The sequence below is a fragment of the Leucopleurus acutus genome (genome assembly GCF_964270905.1).
Source record: "Leucopleurus acutus genome assembly, chromosome: 20".
Classification (NCBI taxonomy): domain Eukaryota; kingdom Metazoa; phylum Chordata; class Mammalia; order Artiodactyla; family Delphinidae; genus Leucopleurus; species Leucopleurus acutus.
In genome coordinates, this window is record NC_139162.1 from 42,120,443 (window position 1) to 42,143,874 (window position 23,432).

General features: G+C 52.5%; 1 protein-coding gene across 1 annotated transcript in view; it reads right to left on the reverse strand.

Annotated features, from left to right (window-relative positions):
• PEPD (peptidase D) overlaps positions 1-23,432 on the reverse strand; it is a 114,870-nt gene that overhangs the window by 61,990 nt on the left and 29,448 nt on the right. Inside the window, exons 7-9 of the mRNA XM_082863589.1 lie at positions 18,654-18,698; positions 8,324-8,399; positions 7,370-7,416 (exon numbers count right to left, since the gene is read on the reverse strand). Of these exons, the coding sequence (XP_082719715.1) occupies positions 7,370-7,416; positions 8,324-8,399; positions 18,654-18,698 (168 nt within the window). The remainder of the gene's footprint in view (positions 1-7,369; positions 7,417-8,323; positions 8,400-18,653; positions 18,699-23,432) is intronic.

Here is a 23,432-nt window from a genome sequence, read left to right on the forward strand (position 1 = left end):
AAAACAAAAACAAAAAAAACACTGTTCATAAGTGGTGACAATGGATCACAATCACATTAACAACAGGGGAAAAAGAGAACTGTCTGTAATATTCCTGTAACTTTTCTGTGATCTAAACCTGTTCTAAAGTCCAAAGTTTATTAATTGCTTAAAACACAGACACACAAGGCTGATAAAATTCAACATCCTTTCCTGATAAAATCTCCTAGTAAGCCAGGAAGAAGACACTACTTCCTTAAACTTACGATAAATATTTATCGAAAATCAACAGCACCACTTTCAATGGTGAAACACTAGAGGCAAATCCATGAAGATGCCTGCTGGCACCACTGTTACCTAATGGGTTCTCCAGGGGCAATTCCCCCGGCATCTGAAAAGGTCTATTTCTGTTGGCTTTGCCCCCCAAAAGCTCTAATTAGGGCTGCATCAACCAGGGTGCACATTTGCAGGAAGTCCTTCCCTCTGGTTCTTTGCCCTGCTTTCTGGCTGGATATCACGCTAGTTTATGTCCTAAATGTGCCCATTTCTCAGTTACTTTTTTTTTTCTTTTTCTTTTTTTTTTGGTACGCGGGCCTCTCACTGTTGCGGCCTCTCCCATTGCGGAGGACAGGCTCCGGACGCACAGGCTCAGCGGCCACGGCTCACGGGCCCAGCCGCTCTGCAGCATGTGGGATCTTCCCAGACTGGGGCACGACCCCGTGTCCCCTGCATCGGCAGGCAGACTCTCAACCACTGCGCCACCAGGGAAGCCCCTCAGTTACTTTTTAAGCAAAATGAGCTATCCGGGCTTTAAGCCACAGATCCCCACGACCCCTAAGACCCAGCTATACTCCCAGACACCGGGCTCTGCAGAATCTCTTGGTTCTCCTCTCTGATGTCAGGTCTGCAGACAGAGCAGGCTGGGTGGGCACACAGGACCTGCCCTGCCTGGTATCCGGGGGCCCAGGATGAGGTAAAGCCTGCTCAAAACCCCAGGAATTCTCCACCCAAGATGGCCCTGACTCTTCTGTCAGAAAGGGCTCAGCTCAAATACACCGAGGTGCGGCGGGGTGCAGGACTCATGGGCTGCCTTCCTGAGGGGTGCACCAAACAGATGGGGGTTTCCTGACCCTTCCGTGGTGGAAGTGCTGGCAGGAAAGCCGTACCAGCCGCGCAGCGCGAGGCAAAGAGCCGGCTGGGCCGCACCCAGACCTGGGGGTCTCAGCAGGCCAGGCGCAGCCTAATCCCTCAACGTGGCCAGCGAGAGTGAGTGACATGTCTGCTGTGGAGGGTGCAGGGCACTCACTGCCCAGACAGTGACCAGGCCCACGGCGGAGGGCCCATCACAGCTGTTCTTACCCAGGGGCTCTGGTCTCAGTGGTTGCCTGGACCCAGACCTGCCGCAAAGGCCCCAGGCAAAATCTAGCACCTGCCTGAGGTAGATAACTGAGGGCAGCCTCCCTGAGGCCCAAGCTTGCTTAGGTTGAGACCAGATTACGGTGGACGTCTCCAGGGAACATCTCCAGGACCTCCAGGAAAGCGGGAAGTAATAAGGGCCGCCAGGTGCATCACCAACGACTCCTGGATCCCAGCATGACCCATGGGGGTGCTCAGAGGTACACAGGGCCATGTCTGACCACCACACCCAGCAGGCCAGGCAGAGAGAGACCCAGAGTGACAGGAGGGCCACGCAGGCCCAGGCGTCTAAGAGACGGCCCCGCCGGGGTTACAGTGCACCAGGAGGGATGGGCAGAGACAGAAGAGGATGCTAACCTGAGAGCAGGAGATGCAGCTCCTGCAGATCTGACAGAGAAGCTGGTCCAGACGAGAAGCGGGCGGGGTGGCAATGCCAAGGGTGAGGGGTGGGCTCAGGGGTAGCTGTGCTGCGGAGGCCTGGGCGGGAGAGACAGAAAAGGTCGGACACACCCGCCTACGCTCGCTGCAGACACATCACCACGGCTTAGTAGGGGTGCAGGGCTTCCTGTAAACTCTCCCACCTTCCAATTACCCTCACTACAGTTAAATCTTCTAATCCTCAGGAAAAACAAAAAGACAGGCCTTTTTTAACAAGAACACAGCAAGGATTTTTGCAGCCTGCTCCCTGGGTGGATAATCTGAAAAATCAACCACCGATCAAGCCACTGATCCAGCACCACGTGGCTCGGGTGGAATCTGTGTGCGAGTGTGTGCTATGTGCATGTGATGCGGGACATGTGTGTGTGTGGTATGTGGTGGGAGTGGTGGGGAGTGTGTGTGTGGTGGGGTGTGTGTGTGTGTGTGTGTGTGTGTGTGTGGTATGTGGTGTGAGTAGTGGGGGCTTGTCTGTAGGGGGGAGACCCCCACCCTGCAGCCCTGGGGAGAAGACCCTCAGGCCTGGCCCTGTCTCCCCGCCCCCAATCCGGGCCCAGTGGCCACACTGAACACACAGATTCCTGACTCGCTCCTTCCGGCCAAAGGGGAGAAAAAAGCAAGGCGGCTCTGAGCACGGAGTAGCCCAGCCGCGCAGTTCAGCATTAACAAATGACTGAAAGAAGCGAGAGCGTGGCGTGGACATACGCACACTACCAAATGTAAAATCCATAGCTAGTGGGAAGCAGCTGCATAGCACAGGGAGATCAGCTCGGTGCTTTGTGACCGCCTAGAGGGGTGGGATAGGGAGGGTGGGAGGGAGGGAGACGCAAGAGGGAAGAGATATGGGAACATATGTCTATGTATAACTGATTCACTGTGTTATAAAGCAGAAACTAACACACCATGCAAAGCAATTATACTCCAATAAAGATGTTAAAAAAAAAAAGACAAAGAAAACAGGAGCCTCTTATTGTGGGCTGATGCCTGTGATGGAGCACAGGGAAACCCAGGCCTTGACAGGGGCCTCCAGATGCGGTCCGGTTGTCTTCCAAGAAGGACGCCAGCCGGGGGAGGAGGACAACGCCGTGTTGTCCCCTAGTATACCTCACAGACCCCTCTGCCTGTTAAATGGCTCCCACACTCCCCACGGGAGCTGCCGGGAAAGGGCCCGAAATGCCCCGTTCACAGCTTGGAGAGAAAGAGAGCGTCATTTCAGGTAAGGTCCCAGACTGTCAGAAACATCAAGTTATTAATCTCCTTGTGGCAAATGTGAACTGGGAGCTGCTTACACAGCCAATTGAGCATGCTCTAAATTAGTGTGTGCCGGTAACTGATTCAGCTGCCAGCCCCATGCCAGCCGCTGTAAGCCGGTGACGCCACGAACGTTAAGCAACATGAGGAGGTAAGATGCATCGCCTGGTTGGGCTGCAGTCAGATGCCATTAGCACCCGATTTACCCGAACATTAACGTCTTACTGGTTTAACACAATTTACCACACCTCAACTGCAGAAACTGATTTTCATGTTCCCTGGAACCCTGCTCGCAGGCACAGCACAGAGGAGGAGTCTTAATAAATACCACCAGCTGGCTTCCTTGTTTCTAACATGCCTTCCAGATTTTATGACAAACCTTTGATGAGAAAACAAAAAGATGAGGCTTACAACTGGGTCTCCTGGCCAGCGGCCCTTGTCTGAGTCTGAGCGCCGTTGTGCCGGTGGTATGCCCGCCTCCCAGAAGATCAGCCCCAATCTCCCCCCCACCCCCACCCCCAGGAGTCCCTGCCCTTCCTGCCCTGTGTCCCTCCGTGGGGCTGGAGCTGGCCATGCTCTCAGCAGAACGTCCGGAAGGTTCTAGGGATGCTCTTCTAAGCCAGGGGTCGGTGGCCTGCCCGGGAGTCGCTGCCCTGGACCTTCCTGGGCATCGGTCCAGCCTGTGTTAAGGAGGCCACACCTCCTGGGGAGCCCCCTCCTGCTTTAGACATGATCTCATACTCCTACTTGGTTAAGAGAAGAATGCTGAAGTTCACAGCGGGAGAGAAGACAGGAAATAGTAGCTCAGGACATTTTCTTCTCTCTCCTGCCCATCCATCTAAGCCGCCCACACGTATTTCCTGATACCAACTGTGGGGCAGACACTGCAGATTAACGAGATGGGGCCTCCGAGAGAAAGTTCCCAGGCTCCAGGGACACAGGCCACAAAACAGCATCCCAGGCTACCTGGGCAGTGACATGCCTGCGGGGACAGAGAAAGGGACGTCGGCCCCCTCACCACTACAGACGCCCCCGGGCTCAGGCTGGCACTGGCAGTGGGTGACGCCCTCCTCAAATCTGGCCAGGGACACCTCAATGTCCCGGGAGGACCATCTTTCCACTGTCTCCAGGGGGGTGACACCATCTGCCTCCCAGGGTCACCCCTCCCACCTGCCCTTCGGGAACAGACTCTGTCTCTTGTCCTCATCATCTCTGCCTCAGCTTTTAAAACCCCTCCCCACACTCCACCCCAGGAACCTCCCTGCTCTCAGGTCTCAGGGACCCAGAGATCAGATGGCCCCCCTGCCGGGCTGAGGGTGCGAGGGTAGCCACTGCTTCCCCCCTGTACCCCCTACGGCCAGCCGCAGGGTGGGCATGACGCACAGTAGGTGCACAACAGGGCACACACCTGGCACGTTGAGCTGGATTAATGCCACTCAGCGCCCTCAGGGCGGCTGCTTCTGGCCCGGAGCCTCAGGATCATTTCTCCGAGGGCCGCCCCTGGTCCACAGAGGAGGCAGCGGTGGGGCCAACCCGGGGCGCAGGGTGGAGCGGGAGGCTAAGCAATTTGCAGACAAAAGTAAGATCTCCCCGGAGCTCAGCTCAACAAGGGGCCTCCTCCAAACAACAGCCGGCCGCAGCGCGTGGGCCCTGAGTCCCAACTCATACAAACCCGCTCTAAAAAGATAGCTTTAGACAACTAGACATCTGCAACATTAAGGATTACTGTTAACTCACTCAGACGTGATAAGGACACAGCGGTTACACGAAAAGGAAAGCAATACCACCATCCGCTGAGACACCCACTGACGTATTTACAGGTAAAATGACACCACGTCTGGGGGTTGGTTTTAAATACTCCAGGAAAACAAAACCAAACAGAAAACCCTGATGGGGACTTCGCCGTTCATTATACTCTTTGACGTGCGGGGGGTGGGTATTTGAAATTCGTCATTAAAAGAAAAAAAAAAGACCTCTATTACCTTGGGTTGGGAAGCAGGGAGCTGGGGGAGGTATGCTGAGTGACCAGCCCCTGGCCCAGAACTCACACCCAGGCTGATCTGGCTCTGGGACACCGAGGACGGCTCAGGCCCCTGCCAGGAGCCACCTTCAGAGCTGGACTGCCCGCAGTTTCGGGCACAGTGCAGCAGTCAGCGTGGCTCCACGCTGGAGCAAGCGAGTCCTGCTCCAGTTTCTCGGTCGTTTTATTTGAAGCATCAGCTGTGGGTCACTATGGGCCAATTCAGCTGGGAACAGGTTTCTGGGCCAGTGCCAATCTGAGGGACCCACTGCCCAGCCCACCTCCCTGGCAGCCCCACAGAACTCCTCCTGTCCCAGGTGGGGGGTGGGGGCAAGGACCCGGGAATCCCAGAGCACAGAGGCAAGAGCTAGAGGGCTCTGCCCCTTCCCCCGTCCTCCTCGAGTTGAGCTGGGTCCTTGATGACTCATTCGTTCCATGCCCCCTCCTGGGCAGGCACAGCAGCGGGGCCTCCGAGGCCATGTTAACCTCTTACCTCCCAGGGTAAGGGGAAAGAAATATAGAGGCTCCCTGTTCAGGGCTCCTTTAAGGGTTATTAGACTTTGAGAAAAGCCGCCTACCCCCAAGCCACGTGATGGTGATTGTAAATGCCCAAGGTGCCCGCTGCCAACTGTCTGTACCTCGCCCTCACTCTGCACTGCTAACGTGTGGAGGCAGAGCGGGCCCTGAGGGTACCTGGGGCAGACATGGGCCCTGCAAGGTGGGGAAGGGGCAGCGGCACCAAGCTCTGACAAGGCCAGGCAGGAAAGGGCAGCCCAGGGTGGAGGGTACAAGGTAAAACGCTTTTTCGTACTCACAACACTTCTGGTAGCAAATATGTAGGTTTTCCACACTAAGCAATTGTCCACTTCTCTGTGGACACCTTCTGACACTAAGTAACTGCCACAGTTAGTGCGGACCCCACAGGCTAAGGGCTCAGTCCCACGAAACTGGCCCCTCTTCAGGCACCAACCACAAGCCCAGGCCTCCTTTACCTCTGACCCATCGGCCTTAAATCAGGGGTTCCCACAAAACCTAGCCTCGGGTTTCATAATTTGCTAGAACGGCTCGCAGAACTCAGGAGAGTGCTTTACTTACTGATACCACTTTATTAGGAAGAATACAACTCAGGAGGAGCCAAATGGAAGAGAGGCAGAGGGCAAGGTGTGGGGGAGGGGTGTGGAGCTGCCAAACCCTCTCCAGGGATGCCAGCCTCCCAGCACCTCCACGTGTGCACCAACCTAGACGCTTTCCAAACCCTTTGGTTTAGGGCTTATGCAAGGGCCATTACCTCCTTAGATACAGGATTGATTCAATCACTGGTCGGAACTCAATCTCCATCTCTACTCCCTCTCTTCTCCCAGGAGGTCGGGGCCTCCGAGAGGCCCTCGTTAGCATAAACTCAAGGGCGGTGGAAAGGGGCTTATTGTAGAGAACAACAGATGCTCCTCTATCGGAATTTCAAAGGTTTTACAAGCTCCGTGCCAGGAACTGGGGGCAGAGACCAAATACGCATTTCCTATTATGTCACGGGGCGGGGGGAGCCGGCAGCTTCGGTGTCTTCTCCCCACAGGGACTCCCACGCGGCGCAGTCACCGGTGACAGTCGGGAATGGGGGCTTCCTGCCCCGGGAGGTGGCCGGGAGGGGAGCCACTGGGGCAGTTTGGGTCTGACCCCAGGGCTTCTTCACGCTGTGGGCAGCAGCACGCTAACGGACCCCTGGGTCCTGGAGCGGGGCTGAAGAGCTGGCCAGCCCACACCCAGCGCAGCAGGGCAGCCGTGGGAAGGCCCCGGGTGGCAACAGGCTCCCTGCAGCCTAACTGGAGCTGCAGGATGATGGAGCTCTCCAGAATGCTTTGTGAGCCACTTAACCAACCCGCAACCCGGTCGTCCGAGCACAGCAGACATAATGGCAGTGTTTACACATAAAAACGGCAAAAGCTGTTTTACTAGCGGCTTTCAGAGTCTCGATAGCAGCTATTTGGTAGCTTCCTGCAAATTGCAGCAACAAAGTCCGCGAGTGGAATGATGGGGCGCTAAACGACCCTGAAAAGTAATCAAAGACCATTACCATCCAACACTCTGCCAGGAGCCAGGGAGGCGGCCACAGTCGGAAGGAAAATCCTCTTTGCCCACGACGCCGAGGCCCTACGCCTAATCCCCGCTCAACCTGTGTGCCAGGCTGCCGCGCCTCACCTGTTACTTGCTCGGCGAACGTAAATTACTGTTTTTTACATTTTAATCTTTACCCAGAGAAACACAGCAGCTTACCTTTCCATCTCATATTCTTTCATTCCCACTTTTACAGCCTTCATTACCTGGAGGATGGATATTAAGCAACGACATTTGTATTAAGGAGATAAGTAACACCACCTTATAAATAATGTATAGCATTTTTTCAAAAGAACCTCTTCTTTAAAAAAAGAAAAGAAAGATACGCGCACACAGTGGTGCAGAAATGTGACAAATTAGAACTTTTTTAAAGCTCCAAAGTCATACAGTTTATTTAAACCACTCCGGAGCACTTCTGTTCAGAAGTCGATAAACACCTTGGGAGGCAAGTGAAGATTTAGCCAAGACGTGTTTGGTGAATACTTAATGCTCAGAAGCCTATGACAACTATCCTAAGAGGTTTCCTTCCTTATAAAACACAGAGAAAATGAACTCGGAGAAGAGATTGTGTTGCCCCCAATGACCCCCCATCTGTCTCCTGACGCAACACTGCAATGTCAGTAAGCAGGTACTGGGCTATCCCAGTGGCCTGGATCCATTTCAAAAAATAAACTTCCTTATTTGCTTCTGCTCCTCAGGTAAAGTGGGAAGGTTTGGGAAAGAACCAGGTGAGGGTGTTTTCAAAAACTGGGTGATAGTAATAAACGTGCTTGAATCTTGGTTAAGGACCACAGATTCTTTCAAAGGAACTGGGACTGCCAGAACGCGAGGAGGGAAAGCTCTACTGTCCTGGAAGTCGGGACTTCTTGCTGGGAAGTTCCCTGAGGGTGGGTACCTTAAGGTGAGGACAGGCCCTCCGTGCCCTGTCCCCACTGGAGAGCAGTAAACAACCAGCACTGTATCTTGGGTCTGCAGTGACACTTCCTGCCGGCTGGGGACCAGCGCCCCCCCAAGACCGTCCACCTCGACACCGCCGTCTTGTCCTACACAGAGCAATGCTGCTTCCCCAGCCCACCCAGAACGGCAGGTCCAGTGAGCCAGCGCCCAGCTTACCTCCTGGTGGGCCTCGCTGGAAATTTTATTGGTGTAGCGCAAAACCTCCAGCTCCATGTCTGTCTTGAAGACCCGGCTGCAGAAAGGAGAAAAACGAAGCAGCAAGTCAGCGACTTCCAGCAGGAGCTGGCAGACACCTCCAGGGAAACCTCCACACCCTGCACAGCCTGGGAAGGAGCCCAGGGCTGCAGATGGGCCGCCTGAGCAGAGGATGGGGGCAGGATGGGCCCCCAAGCCCCGGGAGTGATGAGCTACACTAAGCATGGCCCATCCCAACCCAACGCCAGCCTCAGGAGTGCAGGCTGTTTCCAGTTACAAGATCGGGAAGCCGCTGTGGGTGGCAGAAACCCAGATTCTGTAGCCGGACACACGGTGCCTCACTGAGACTCAGTTTCCTCATCCACTAAATGGGGATACAATCCACATGGCAAGGCTGCTGGACCTCAATCTTAAGTGTGCTGACTCCCAGGGCTCTGCCCAGATGGCTGAAGAGTTCTCCCATTTCCCCCCACCACACCCACCTGTCCAGGCAGCCTTGGAAAACCATGTGACTCAGGCCCCCTGCGTGAGGTAGGGTCAAGCTGGGAATGGGGACGGAGCGGCGCAACCAACAGACCCTGCCATCCTTTCAAGGCTCCGCTGTACCTCCTGCCAGCTGGACTCCAGGGGGGTACTGGGGTCCTCACAATAAGCTCATGTTAATTTGCCCCAAATTGGTTAGGTTTCTGGTCCTTGCAATCAATCTCAACCCCAAGGAAGCCTCCCGTAGAGAAGCTAAATAAATATTCTTTCTCTACTTCTACCCCTTTCAAATAAGCACCTCCAGCTCACGGCATGTAAGTGGCAGTGGGCCCAGTCCTTAAGCGCATGGAGTCCCCAGTGAATCCCTCATGGCTGACGCTGCTCCCTTTGTGAAGGTGACCTGCCTTCACCAAAGCCCCCTCAAGATCGGCAAAGCGGAGTGTCACGATGGCAGATCAGCGCCTGCCCCTCCGTCCACAGCGCACCCCTCGTCCAGCCACTGTCCACCTCTGAGGTCTGACGGTCCTGAGCCAGCCTAGGCCGAGGCGTCTGAGGATGGCAGGGAAGGCGCTCCCACCTGCACCAGGGGCAGCTACCGGCCTGTGCTGTCTCCACGATGCCCGCGTAGGACAGCCAGCCATTCGTCGCTGGGAGGGGAGGAAGGCATCGTACAGCACAGGGACACCTTCCAGGGGATGTAGGAAAGACAAAGCCCCAGTCCACTGAGCCTTTCTCCAGATGAACATGCCTTCTTTCTTCTGGGGCAGACCCTGAAGCCTAAGTTTGCTCTTTACCATCATAAAGGTGCTCTGGCTCCACCTCGGGGCGCTGGGAGCAGTTCTACCCCCCGGAGGGTGTGGTCCAAATCCACTCACAGATAACCTGGCGGCCCCTGACGCTTCCTTCCTGCCCTGCTCGGCACCAGCCCAAGGATCTGTGAGCTGGGAGCGGGTCTCTCTATTCTCCGACGCGGTGACGGTGATGACCAGAGTGACAACACAGGTGGGAACCAGGCCCAGGCTACAACCGCCTCTGACCCCCTGCCTCTCTCCTCAGCCTAGAGCCCTGCTCCAGCCCTCTAGCCACCACTCCAGCCAACACTTTAGACCCCCTAGGACTTGTGCCCTTCGATCCACACAGGCTCGGCTGAACGCCCGCAAGGGAGGAACCAAAGCCCAGGCCTGTGTGTGCAGGACACGGGGGCTGAGGGGGAAAGCGCTCAGCTGGGCGGACGGCACAGCAAGCTGCCACCTGCCTCCACACCCCCCAGCTCTGCCGGGAGTCACAGCGGGAGCGTGCAGGCTCCTCTCAACTTCCTCCACCCCGGGGCCCTCCCAGGGCTCCTTGTCACGTGAACGAACTCATCCCCCACTTCCTGGAGAACACAGAAGCCAGCAGGTGGGTGTACTCTCACCTCTTCTCCAAACTCCCAAGCCTTCTCCACCCCCATCCTCCCCTCTCTCCCCGCCTACAAGGGAAGGGGTGCCCTCTTGTCAGTGAGGCTCAGCCCCCCCAACACACACACATGGGCTCAGATCCCAGCCCCCAAGCGCCTCTGTGCACCTGCCACTCTTACTGGAAGCTCCATGACCACTCACTTCCCCGTCCAGCCAAGCCTTACCCCCACCACCCAGCCACGTTTCCAGAAAGGACACCGTGACAGTCCTTGCCTCCGGAGAGGAGGGAGAGCAGCTTTTATGAACCTCCTCCCCATCGTCTCACTAACCCTCTCCCCTCCCCTCTTCTCCCTTCAGCCCCTGCCACTCTGCCAGCACTGCCTCACCAACAACCCCCAGGGTGCCAAACCCAGAGGCATTCCGTGGCCTCCCGCGACGCCTGCCTCTGCTGGCACGTGCTTGGCTGCTTCCCCTCCTCCAGCTCTGACAGGCCCTCCCCTCCCTGCCCCCCAGCCTTGCCGCTGCACCTGCCCCCAAAGCCCCAGCTCCGGCACAGGCCTCTCAGCTGCGTCGCACCTGCAGGACCCCCCCCCAGGCACCTCCAGCTCAGCAGGACAGAGACTCCCACCCTTCCGCAGGCTCCCATCTCCAGCCACACCTCCCCACCTCCCACTGCTTAATGCAGACAGCTGGGCACCTCCCTCTCATCCGTCCATCACTCCCACATCCAACCGACGACCAAGGGCGGCAATTCCACCTCCACAACCTCTCATGCCTCCCCTTTCTCTCTCTCTGTCCAGACCCTGCTCTCTCCAGCCTGGACAACCTCTCCTGGCTCTTCTGGCCTCCAGCCCTGTCTGCTCCCCAACCACAGCTGTGGCTCTTCGGGCAATGCAAACCAGACCAGGCTTTCCCTGGCTTCAAACCTTTAGTGCCTCTAGATGTCGTCCAGATGAAGTTAAAACTCTATCCAGCGGCCAGGAGGCTCTCTAGGCCACACCCTGCCTGTCTCCACCACGTACCCCCTCACCCCCGACAGAGACTCCTCTGCCTGGAACCGGCTCCTGCACATTCATCCTCTAGCCCCTTTCTCAGAAAGCGGGGAGAGGCTCCCTCCAGCCCCCTACCAGGCTAAATCCCTCCCTCTATTCCCTGGGCGGTCTATGTGAATCCTCAGTAAGCTATCACGCTTGTAATTTCCTTTTCATTTAAGTCTCCCCCTAAAAGCCCATAGCCCTGGGGGGCAGCATCCCAGGGCTAGAACACTGCCTGGCCCAGAGCAGACACACCGTAACTACGGGTTAGGAACAGTACCTGGGCATTGCAGCAAAGCTGGGAAACACCTTACTTCCAACCAGGAGACAGAATGGTTCATCTCAAAAAGAAAAGGAGGCCTCGTCCACCCCGCCCTCCCTGGGCTGCTCACCAGGTCATCGTGGGATGTCGCACAGCCTGGCAGGCCCCGGTCAGGACAGGTCGTGGGGAACAGCCTCCCCAGGCCTCAGCAGTCCAAACTCCCACCACCACTGCCTCACCCCCAGCCACAAAGGCAGGAAGAGGCGGCCCCAGCCGCAGAAGCCCACTCCACAGGCTCTCCACTCGCCTCCTCCCTGCCCCGTAGGCACCCTCAGTCTTGAAAAGAGCCGGGAGAAAGACTCCATCAGGGCTTCCCTGGTGGCGCAGTGGTTGAGAGTCCGCCTGCCGATGCAAGGGACACGGGTTCGTGCCCCGGTCCGGGAAGATCCCACATGCTGCGGAGTGGCTGGGCCCGTGCGCCGTGGCCGGACCATGCTCCCTGCCTATCAGAGATGATCAGCACGTTGGGCCACCAAGGCCCAGAGTCCTGCTTTCTTTCCTAATTTCACTTTGGGGAAGATGACAAACTAGGGCTCTAGCTGGTTGCCTCAGGACTTACTTTTTTGAGTCATGTTAAAAAAAAAAAGAAGAAAAAATCTAACTGAACCAGGGCAAAGGCAGTTCTCCCGTGAAGCCGGCCTGGCTCAGCACTGGCCTGGCCCAGTTGAATGCAAGCCTTAAGGGCCCTGAAAGTAAAGGCTGCTGTGTGCCGGCTCACCCAACCGTCCACAGGGCACTCTGGGGCTGAAGTCTCGCCCCAGTGCCAGGTGTCCCTGCCTGGCCCGGTTATCTCCGCAACACAAGCACCAGAAACCGTTTTTAAGATCACAGCAGAAAACAGTAAGACTTTCCGGCATTCTGCACAGTTTCTCCTCACCTGCAGGAAGAATTCACCGCCCTGAATCTGAGGAGGCTATTTCCTTTACTCCCAAGCACAAAAAGGCAAGGTAGGGGGATTCTGCTGCGGTGCAGCCTCTGTAGGCCCAGTCGCCTTGGAGTGAGGGATTCTGGGTGTCACACTCAGCCCCTGCCTTGTCCAGCCCAAGGACATGTGGGGTGGTGGTTAGAAATATCATCTGCAAGGCTTCTATCCCCAGGGGAGGACGAAGGTCACCTCCTCCAGGAAGCATCAGAGGACCAAGGCTCAGGACAGGACAGCACTGATGCCACTTAAGACATCTGCGCAGGATTCCCCTGGTGGTGCGGTGGTTAAGAATCCACCTGCCAATGCAGGTGACACGGGTTTGAGCCCTCGTCTGGGAAGCAGCTAAGCCCATGAGCCACAACTACTGGGCCCACGTGCCACAATTACTGAAGCCTGCCCGCCTAGAGCCCATGCTCTGCAAGAAGAGAAGCAACCACAATGAGAAGCCCCTGCGCTGCAATGAAGAGTAGCCTCCACTCGCCACAACTAGAGAAAGCCTGTGCGCAGCAACAGAGACCCAAAACTGCCAAAAATAAAAAGTAATTAATTAATTAAAAAAAAAAAGACATCTGGGCAGAAGGCAACTCAGGCTCTTCTGGCAGCAAGAGGAGGTGCCCGACGTGTGCAGGAGATGAAGGCACTGAGGCAGGGTCCCCAGCTCGTGGCCAGGCCTGTGAGCATCACATCAAGGGGGCAGCTCAGGGAGAGAGGCAGCACCACGGGCAGGGGGGCGGGGGTGAAGGCACAGAGTCCCCTGCTACTGGCCTGAAATGACAAAGACTGGACCAAGCTGAGATTCATGTGTGCAATCTTTTTCTTCCTGAAATATTCACAGGTCACAAAACTGCCTCTGGGCATTAAATGAAGGATTAAGGCATCAATTAAGTGAGGTCTGAATGCTCCACTGATTAAAGCAGTAGCAAGACAGGATGAAGTATTTCCAGAATCAGTCTCTAAGCATCGAAGTGCCACAGTGTTGCACAAAACCCATTTGAAGGGACAGGAATTCCATCTCTCCCGGAGATGAATGTGCAGGGGCTTCTGCGGGAGAGGAGTGCGGGAATTCCATACCGCATGACCCCCATGGCCATTCCTTCCCTACCCCGTGAGCCAGGGATTCAAAGGGTAAAATCCCAGCACAACAGAAGGGACAGAAAGGAAGGAGTTGGTTGGAATTACATATCCTCGGGAAGCTCAATCCGTAAGTCCTCTCAGAGAAACCAGGGCCAGGAAGAAAACCGTGGTTTAGCCCGTGGTAAGCTGAGTGTGCCTGAGACCTGACCGGGGCCAGGCAGTCGTGAGCCACGTGCAGGGAGAGCTGGGACCAGGGCCTGACTGTTCCCACATCCTGGGTCCAGCCTCCCGGTGCACAGTAAGCCAGGTTCTCCCCACTACGCTCAGGTCCCCACTTTCCACTTGGCTTTCTCGTTGACTTAGGGTTAAATGCCTATTCACCGGGAGACAGAGGCAGCAAGCCTACTGGAATACTTTTCATATACACACCAAGACTCTTAGTCATCATCTAGGTACCTTTTCTAATTTGGGACACATTACCCAGGATGCAGGATCCTGGTGCGTGTCTGCCCCAAATCATCCACCCCTCACCGTCTCCCATGCACAGAAAGGCAGGGGAACGGAAATAGACAGCTTACCTCGCTGCCTGATGAATACACGCAGGCCACCTCCGCCCCGTGTACTTAACAGCTCTAACACTGGCGTGACACCGACTCAAGTTAACACGGCCTCACTTAAAACCCGAGAAGGCGCATGGCAACGGCTGACGTGCTTGCTTTTCTGTGAGGCTTCCAGAGGTGCTTAACTGAAATCCACAGTGCCGAGCTATTAGACAGCACTGAGGTATCTCCTTTTATTTCCTACCCCACCTTCAGATCAATTTAATCATCTGCTGAACAGGAATGCAGAACCACAGACTAAATTATGGAAGTGAGATACGCCTGCTCTTATTAAGTTTCAACTTTTGACCTCCACGTTCAAACTGCGAGACCTAGCACAAGGAAAGAAATGATCAGCTATGATCTCATGTTTGTGGGGAAGAAGAGTATGATTAGAGAGGAATTTACAGAAAATCAGAAAGGTACTGCTTGAGAGAATGGAAAATAATAAAGCCGCCACCGAAAGGAAATGAATGACACCCAAACACATGAGAAGTGAAGCTTCCCCTGTGCTGGGAGAGGCTGCCTGTGGCCTCCTAATCAGACAGGCTCTGGGAAGGACCCCAAACCCCCGGCTCAGCCGCTACCTGGGAGCTGGGGTACGTGTGGGGGGCAGGGCGCCGTGCCGGGGGAGGCTTAGCTGCACGTCCCCAGGCCCTCCACCCCACCACTCCCTGGCCTCCACGAGATCTCTTCTGTGGGTTCTGAGCAGGTTGGATGGCCAAGAATGAACCGAGAGAGAGGCTGACACGCAGGCAGCACCCCCCACTCCTCCGGGTACTCCTCAGAGCCACATGGGGCAGCGTCAGAGCCTGCAACCATTGGCCTGGGCTCAGCTCCTGGCTTTTTCTTGGTCAAATCACTTTCCTGTGCCTCCGTTTGCTCACCTGTAGCGTGGGGATAATCAGAGTCCTACCTTATAACACAAATAAAATACCTCTTTAAATAAGGCGGCGTGTGTCAAGTGCTTAGCATAGCACCTTGCATAAAGGAAGTCTCAAAAGGTGACAGCATGATTACTAGGATGTGCTGTCACTTGACTTCTGCTCTCACTCACTCAATCCTTGAGCCATCCACCAAGGGAGACCACGTCCACTCTGCAGGTGTGGAAACTGAGGCTTGGTGTTATACACTGAACACTCTGTTGCCCCCAATTCACAGGCTGATACCCATCCCCAGCGTGACAGTATCTGGAGGCAGGATCTTTGGGGGGTGCTTAGGTCATGAGGGTGGAGCCCTCATGAATGGGATTGGTACCCTTATAAAAGAGACCCTAGAGAATTCCCTCACCCCTTCTGCCATCTGAGGACACAAAAAGAAGACGGCCGTCTATGAACCAGAAAGTGGGTCCTCACCTTGGCCTTGGACCTCCCAGCCTCCAGAACTGTGAGAAATGAATTTCTGCCGCTCATAAGCCACCCGCTCTATGGTAATCGTTAGGCAGCATGAATCTTCACGTCCATGCTGTGAGTTAGGCATTACTATGTCCCCATTTTATAGATGAAGAAGCTGAGGCTCAGAGAAGTTAAGTGACTTCCTGAGGTGGGTGGGCTGGGGTGAGAATTTGGATATGCCCAACTGGATAGTTTTTCCATTACCCCAGGTAACTTCTCTCCACGGGCCGAGAGGGGGGCGTTGGAAAAAGCATCCAGGACAGGGGCCCAAAGACACATCAATGAGCCATAATTTAATACCATGGAAACCCAGTCTCTCCTGTAAATGAGGGGCCTGCCCGCCATTCCACCCAGAATCCTTCCTTCAGTTCCCAGAGGAGGGCGATGACGGTGACTCACGTGGCTCCCGCCGAGAATGACCGCAGTCACTACAGAGGCCAGAACACACGCTGCTAAAACACACCCCTGAGGCAGTAAGGACAATGTGACATTTCTAAAGTAGTTCTACTGCCATCAAACGCCAAATAAGTCCTTTCTGCTGCTGGCTTTAATAAAACTGGGAAGTATCTTATTAACGCAGAATCTACCTCAGAGCCTTGGAAATGTCACCAGAATTAAAGCATGCTCGTCCCAAAGTGACGAACTAATGGCTTGTCCCTCCGGAGATGCTGGGGGGCACAACCCAGCCCTGGTCTCCAAAGCACTCAGGATGTAAGCGGCCACAAGGGATGCCACATCTGAGACACAGGTGGACGCGGTCCCTGAGTATCCAGGGTTTATTCTTCTGCCAACTGGGGGCTATGGAAGGGCCAGGCATCTGTTACTTCATCAAAACAAGAAGAGGTGGCTGTGAACTGGAAGGACACAAGCCCCCATGCTCACAGTGTGCGGCCAGGATGGGCACCGGGCCAGGGCTGCCGACAGAGCTGCTGGCCCGCCCACCCTCCAGCTCTCGCAAGGGTCAGTATCGATGCCTGTCGACAGCCCTCAGATCTTCGCCTCTGGCCCAGCCTCTCTCCCGCCGGCACCTGCCTCAAACTCAACACACCACAGCAGTCCCTCACCTGCCACAGCACCTGCCCCATCTTGGTGACATACCACCCAGCTGTTCAGGACAAAACCCCAGAGTCACATTCAGCTCCACCCTTCACTCAGGCGTCAAGGCCGGTTCCTCCCAGGAGCGTTCCCCTTGAATGCCCCTTACTCTCAACTCCGTCACCTACCCCTCCACGGCCACCTGGACCCTGCAGCAGTCTCCTAACTGGCAGCCTGCTCCCACTCCTGCCCCACAGCTTTAAAAAACGCTAACCTGGGCTTCCCTGGTGGCTCAGTGGTTAAGAATCTGCCTGCCAATGCAGGCGACATGGGTTCAAGCCCTGGCCCTGGAAGATCCCACATGCCGCGGAGCAACTAAGCTCACGCGCCACAACTACCGAACCCACATGCCACAACTAGTGAAGCCCATGTGCCTAGAGCCCATGCTCCACAAGAGAAGTCACAACAATGAGAAGCCCGTGCACCACAACGAAGAGTAGCCCCCGCTTTCCGCAACTAGAGAAAGCCCGCGCGCAGCAACGAAGACCCAACAAAGCCAAACATTTTTAAAAAACAAAAAACAACAACAAAAAAGCAAACCTGATCCTACCATTCTCCTGCCTAAATCCTTGAAGGTTTCCCCTGGTTCCCATTTCTCTCAAGACAAAGTCCAGGCAGACACCACGGCCCACCCGGCCCCAGCCCGTCTCTCTAACCAACCTCAGGGGCCACTTCCGCAGTGTATGGCTCTAGTCTGGCCACACAAAGCCACCAACCTTTCTTGTCTCCAGCCTTTGAACAAGTGGCCCCTTGGCCTGGATCACACTCTCCTTCTCCCCACTCTGCGCTTCCCCCAAACTCAACGGCTGACTCATCCTCGTCCTCAGGCCACAGTGTTCCCAAGTGCTTCAAGACAGGTGAGCAAGGTCTCCCAACTAGACAGGGAACCCGACGCACGGCCTTAGGATCAGATGTGAGGAGTCCACACGCCTCCCAGTCAGGGGATGACGCAACCAAAGCCCTGCCTCTCCTCTCTCCTACATTCAGAATAAGTGCAGCCATACAACAAATAAAACACGCTTTAGTGCTATAAAAGAGCAACTCGAGGACTTCCCTGGTGGCGCAGTGGTTAAGAATCTGCCTGCCAACGCAGGGAACACGGGTTCGAGCCCTGGTCCGGGAAGATCCCACATGCTGCAGAGCAACTAAGCCCGTGCACCACAACTACTGAGCCTGCGCTCTAGAGCCCGCGAGCCACAACTACTGAGCCCGTGTGCCACAACTACTGAAGCCCGCGCGCCTAGAACCTGTGCTCTGCAACAAGAGAAGCCACCACAATGAGGAGCCCGCGCACCGCAACGAAGAGTAGCCGCCGCTCGCCACAGCTAGACAAGCCCGTGCGCAGCAACGAAGACCCAACGCAGACAAAAATAAATCAATAAAATAAATAAATTTTATAAATAAATAAGTTAAAAAAACCCAAACAATTCGATGGCTTAGGAAGAAAACTGCCAGCACATCGGTGGAGGGTCTCTTCAAGGGCCCACAGAGGCACCTCGTCCTGCTGTGAACCAGCAGAAAACACACTGCAGGTAGGGCTATCAGTACCAGCAGAAAAAGAGAGCAGGCAACATAAGACACGTAAGAAGGATGCCAACTAGTCAAGACATATGCGTGACATGAGGAAAACATGCTTACCTTTCTGGTAATAGGATCATGTATGATGTTTATTTTTATTCTTTTTCACTATCTACTTTAACTGAGCTATATATGTTTGGCTCATTTATGGTAAGATTTCTTTTAAAAACTCCTAAAGAAAAAGAGAAATTTAATTGACATTCGAGTGACGTGTGCCCTTTTGGAAAAACAGACCAACTGACAAACAAAAAATACAAAACAGAAGAGGCTGAGAGAAGAGTTCTAGGGACCAGCTTGTCTGAGGGGCTCTCGGAGATGGAGTGGGCGGGAACAGCAGGGTCTCTCACCTTCCTGGGCTGAGCTCAACAAACAGCCACAAGCCATACTCACCATTCCACAATCTCCGGATGAAGAATGGTGTTGTTGACATTGAACCTACAGAAAGAAAACAAGTCAAGTCCATTAGTTCAATGGTCTATCATCTCCCAGCAAGAAATACTTCATTCAAGACATACCAAGAGAAAGCCTGACCAAGAGAACTTTAACTTCATGACTCCCTGGACAACAGAAGGCCTGCTGCTGCTCACGTCCTGCAGCAGACTTGGCAGTCCAGGCCATGTCCTCCAGGTGTAGTCAGCTGGAGAACAAGCTGCTTGGCTGCAAAACGTCATCCTCCACCCTCGCTAGGCAGACAGCATAGCCTCTTCCATCAAGTGTACCAACATATACATAATAGGAGTCCCCGAAGAAAAGGAGAGAGCTAATGGAGAAGAAGAATATTTGAAAATAGAATGGCCAGAAACTTTGCCGATTTAATGAAAAACATCAATGTAAAACATCCATAAAGCTCAACGAACTCCAAAGTGGGATAAACTCAAAAGAGATCCACACCCAGATACATAATCAAACTGTCAAAAGAAAACCTTAAAAGCAGTAAGAGAAAATCAATTCATCACACGCAAAGGATCTTCAGTAATATTAATGGCTGATTTCTCATCAGAAACTACAGAGGCCAGAAGGCAGAATACGGGATGACATATTCCAATTGCTAAAAGAAAACCATCTGTCGACGAAGATTCCATATGCAGCAAAGCTATGCTTCATAAATGAAAGAGAAATTAAAACAGTACCAGATAAACAAAAACTGAGAGAATTCATCACTAGAAGACCTAGCTTATAAGAAATACTAAAAGGAATCTTTCAGACTATAGTGAAAGGAGTTTCTAGAGAGTAACTAGGATCCATATAAGGAGAAAAAGGGCACTGGTAAAGGTAATTACATAGGCAAGTACGGAAACAGTGTAAATGCATTCTTTGTTTGTAAGTCCTATCTGATTTAAAAGATAACTGCGTAAAGCAATAATTATAATTATAAACCTGTGTAGGTCACTGCGAAATGTATAAAGAAGCAATCTGTATGCAATAACAGCACAAAGGAAGGGAGCATAATTTTTGTGTACTATTGAAATCAACTGATATTAATGCGAACTAGATTATTACAAGTTTAAGAAGTCATTTGTAATTCTCTGGGTAACCACTAAGAAAACTAAAATATACAGAAAATGAAATAAAAAAGGAATCAAAACTGTATACTGCAAAAAAGTCAATTAAACACAAAAGAAGGGAGTAATGGAGAAACTGAGGAACAAAAACAATATATGACACAGAAAACTAATAACAAAATGGCAGAAAAAAGGTCTTCCTTATCAGTAATTACGTTAGATGTAAATGGATTAAATTTTCCAATTAAAAGACAAGGATTGGGCTTCCCTGGTGGCGCAGTGGTTGAGAGTCCGCCTGCCTATGCAGGGGACATGGGTTCGTGCCCCGGTCCGGGAAGATCCCACGTGCCACGGAGTGGCTGGGCCCATGAGCCATGGCCGCTGAGCCTTCGCATCCGGAGACTGTGCTCCGCAGTGGGAGAGACCACAACAGTGAAAGGCTCGTGTACCGCAAAAAAAAAAAAAAAGACAAGGATTGGCAGAACAGATGGATAAAACAAGATTCAACCATATGCTCTAAAGAGACACTTTAGGGCTTCCCTGGTGGCGCAGTGGTTGAGAGTCCACCTGCCGATGCAGGGGACACGGGTTCGTGCCCCGGTCCGGGAAGATCCCACGTGCCGCGGAGTGGCTGGGCCTGTGAGCCATGGCCGCTGGGCCTGCGCATCCAGAGCCTGTGCTCCACAACGGGAGAGGCCACAGCAGTGAGAGGCCTGCGTACCGCAAAAAAAAAAAGAGAGACACTTTAGACTCAAAGACACAAGATGAAAGTGAAAGGATGGGAAAAGATATATTATGCAAACAGAAACCAATATATCCATAGACTGGAATATTTCTCAGCCATAAAAATGACCAAAGTACTGATTCATGCTACAACATGGATGAATTTTGAAAACACAGTTAGTGAATGAAGCCACATATAAAAGGCCACATACTGCATGACTCCATTTATATCAAATGCTAAAGTAGGCAAATCCACAGACAGAAAATAGATTAGTGGTGGCCAAGGGAATGACTGCTAATGGGTACAGGGTTTCTTCTTGGGTGATGAAAATATTCTAAAATTGATTGTGATGATGACTGCACAAACCTATAGACATACAAAAAGGCATTTTAGTTGTACAGTTTAAGTGGGTCAGTTGTATAAGGTATGTGAATTATATTCTGACAAAGCTGTTTTTAAAAACTTACTGAATTATACACATAATGAATTTTATTGTATATAAATTTTATTCTAATAAAATTGATTTATAAAAATTGACAGAAACGAGAAACAGATAAATCGACAAGCATAGTTTCAGATTTTCACATACCTCTTCTGATGACAAAACAAGCAAACAGAGAAATCAGTAAAGTTGCAGAAGATACAAACAATACAATTAACCGACTTAATTTCATTGACATATACAGAACACTACAGCCAACAACTGCAGATTACGTGCTCTCTAAGTATAAATGAAACACTTATCATGAAACAATATCATATGTTGGAAGTTTCAACAAATTTCAAAGGGTTGAAATACAGAGAATATTCATTGATTACAGTAGAATTAAACTAGAAATCAGTAACAGAAAAATATAAAATCCAAAATTGTTTGGGAATTAAGCAATAAACTTCTAAACACCTACAGTTCAAAGAAGAGAAAATAATAAAATCAGAAAATAAAACCATGAAATATCGTAACTGGTGAAATGCCGCTAAAGCAGTGCTTAGAGGAAAATTTATAGCTCTAAATGTAGGCAGTAGAAAAGAACATTGAAAATCAATGATCTAAACTTCCATCCCGGGACTTTCCTGGTGGCGCAGTGGTTAAGAATCTGCCTGCCAATGCAGGGAACACAGGTTCGACCCCTGGTCCAGGAAGAGCCCACATGCCACAGAGCTACTGGGCCCACCTGCCGCAACTACCGAAGCCTGCATGACGCAACTACTGAGCCTGCATGCTGCAACTACTGAAGCCCACGCACCTAGAGCCCGTGCTCCGCAGCAAGAGAAGTCACTGCAATGAGAAGCCCATGCACCACAAGGAAGAGCGGGCCCCCGCTTGGCGCAAGTAGAGAAAGCCCATGTGCAGCAACGAAGACCCAACGCAGCCAAATAAATAAATAAAAATAAACTTCCATCCCAGAAATATCTTTCTTCTTTCTCAATGAACTAGAGAAAGAACAAATAAAACCTAAAGAGATTAGAACATTTTTAAAGCAAAAGATCAATGAAACAAAAAGCAAACATACAACAGAGACAAATCTACAAAGCCAGAAGTTCTTTGATAAGATGAACATAACTGAAAAGGGAACCCAGGAGACAAAAGGATCAGGTTGGGGCACATCCCTGACACTTCTGTCACGCGTGACTCAGAGCTCAAGCTATCAGTGAGACAGCTAGGTAAGCGCAATGTGGCCCAGCACAATGTATGGGCCTCAGCAGAGAAGCCTTGGGAAGCCTTCAATCCTCAGGATTCTGAGCCCTGCTCTATCTCAAGCCAGGATATCACACAGGGCATACAGGATTGTGACCCACCAGGAATCCTCCATGGCCTCACTGATGGGTGTTTGAAAACACCTATCTAATGCTGTCGTTGTGCAGCTGGTACCCCCACTTCCGGCTGAAGGAGGGACAAGGACGAGGAGAGGGAAGGAGGTATTAGCAGGCTGAAAGGATTCCAGATCTTCAAAGCTTTCGGGATCCCTAACTATAAAAATAAGACTACTAAATTCAAAGTCTACCAAAGTGTTGTAGAATCAAGCCCTACTTGTGAAACATCAAAGAGATCACAGAGAGCCAACCTGGCTCAGAGTGAAGAACAGAGCAGGAGATGACATAAATAAAGACAGCAATAGAGACCGTCTCCCATTCTGCCAAATATCACTTTGACGCTAGGAAAAGCGATGGGCTATCTCCTCAAAAGCCAAACACGCCAGTAAAATCTCACGTTACAAAACATACGTACATATACACACATGCACACACACACACAAACAGCAAGGTGACCAGGCGCAAAGACAAAGATGCAAACACACAGACACACACAGAGACAGGCATACGCTTAGAAAAGAGGCGCAGGCAGACACACACAGATGTATATTCATGGACACAGGCAAATACATGCACACACACACACAAAGGCATAAACATGGACTAACACCCAAATATACACACAAAGAGAAACACAGACTCACACAGATGCACACTCAGACACAAAAACATTCAGACAGAGAAACACCCTCAGACACACACGTAAGAGTCCAAAAGACATTCACGGCAACGTCAGCGGTTTAACTCAGGTAATGAAATTTGAACACTCCTCGCTTTCGCCTCTGTGCTAGTTAGAGCTTTCTATACCGAGCATGTAATAATTGTGTAAAAACAACAACAAAGCCCACCAGAGCCCATGAAGGTGGGGAATGTCCTGGGAGCCGAGGGTACCTCCCTGGTGGGCTCTAGCTGTGGGCTGGGTGATAGACAGTGAGTAGGTGAGCCCAGCCAGCCCTGCTCCAGCCCCCGGGCTCCTCCCTGCAGTTCCTAACTGGAAGATGGAGAACAGGTCCCAGAAGGCCCCCACTCCACCCACACTGGGGGCTGGGGCGGGTTCTCGTCTCTTCAGGAGACTCGGAGATTCCATGAGCCATAATCAGAACCTCAATCCAACCTGTTAACCTGATATAT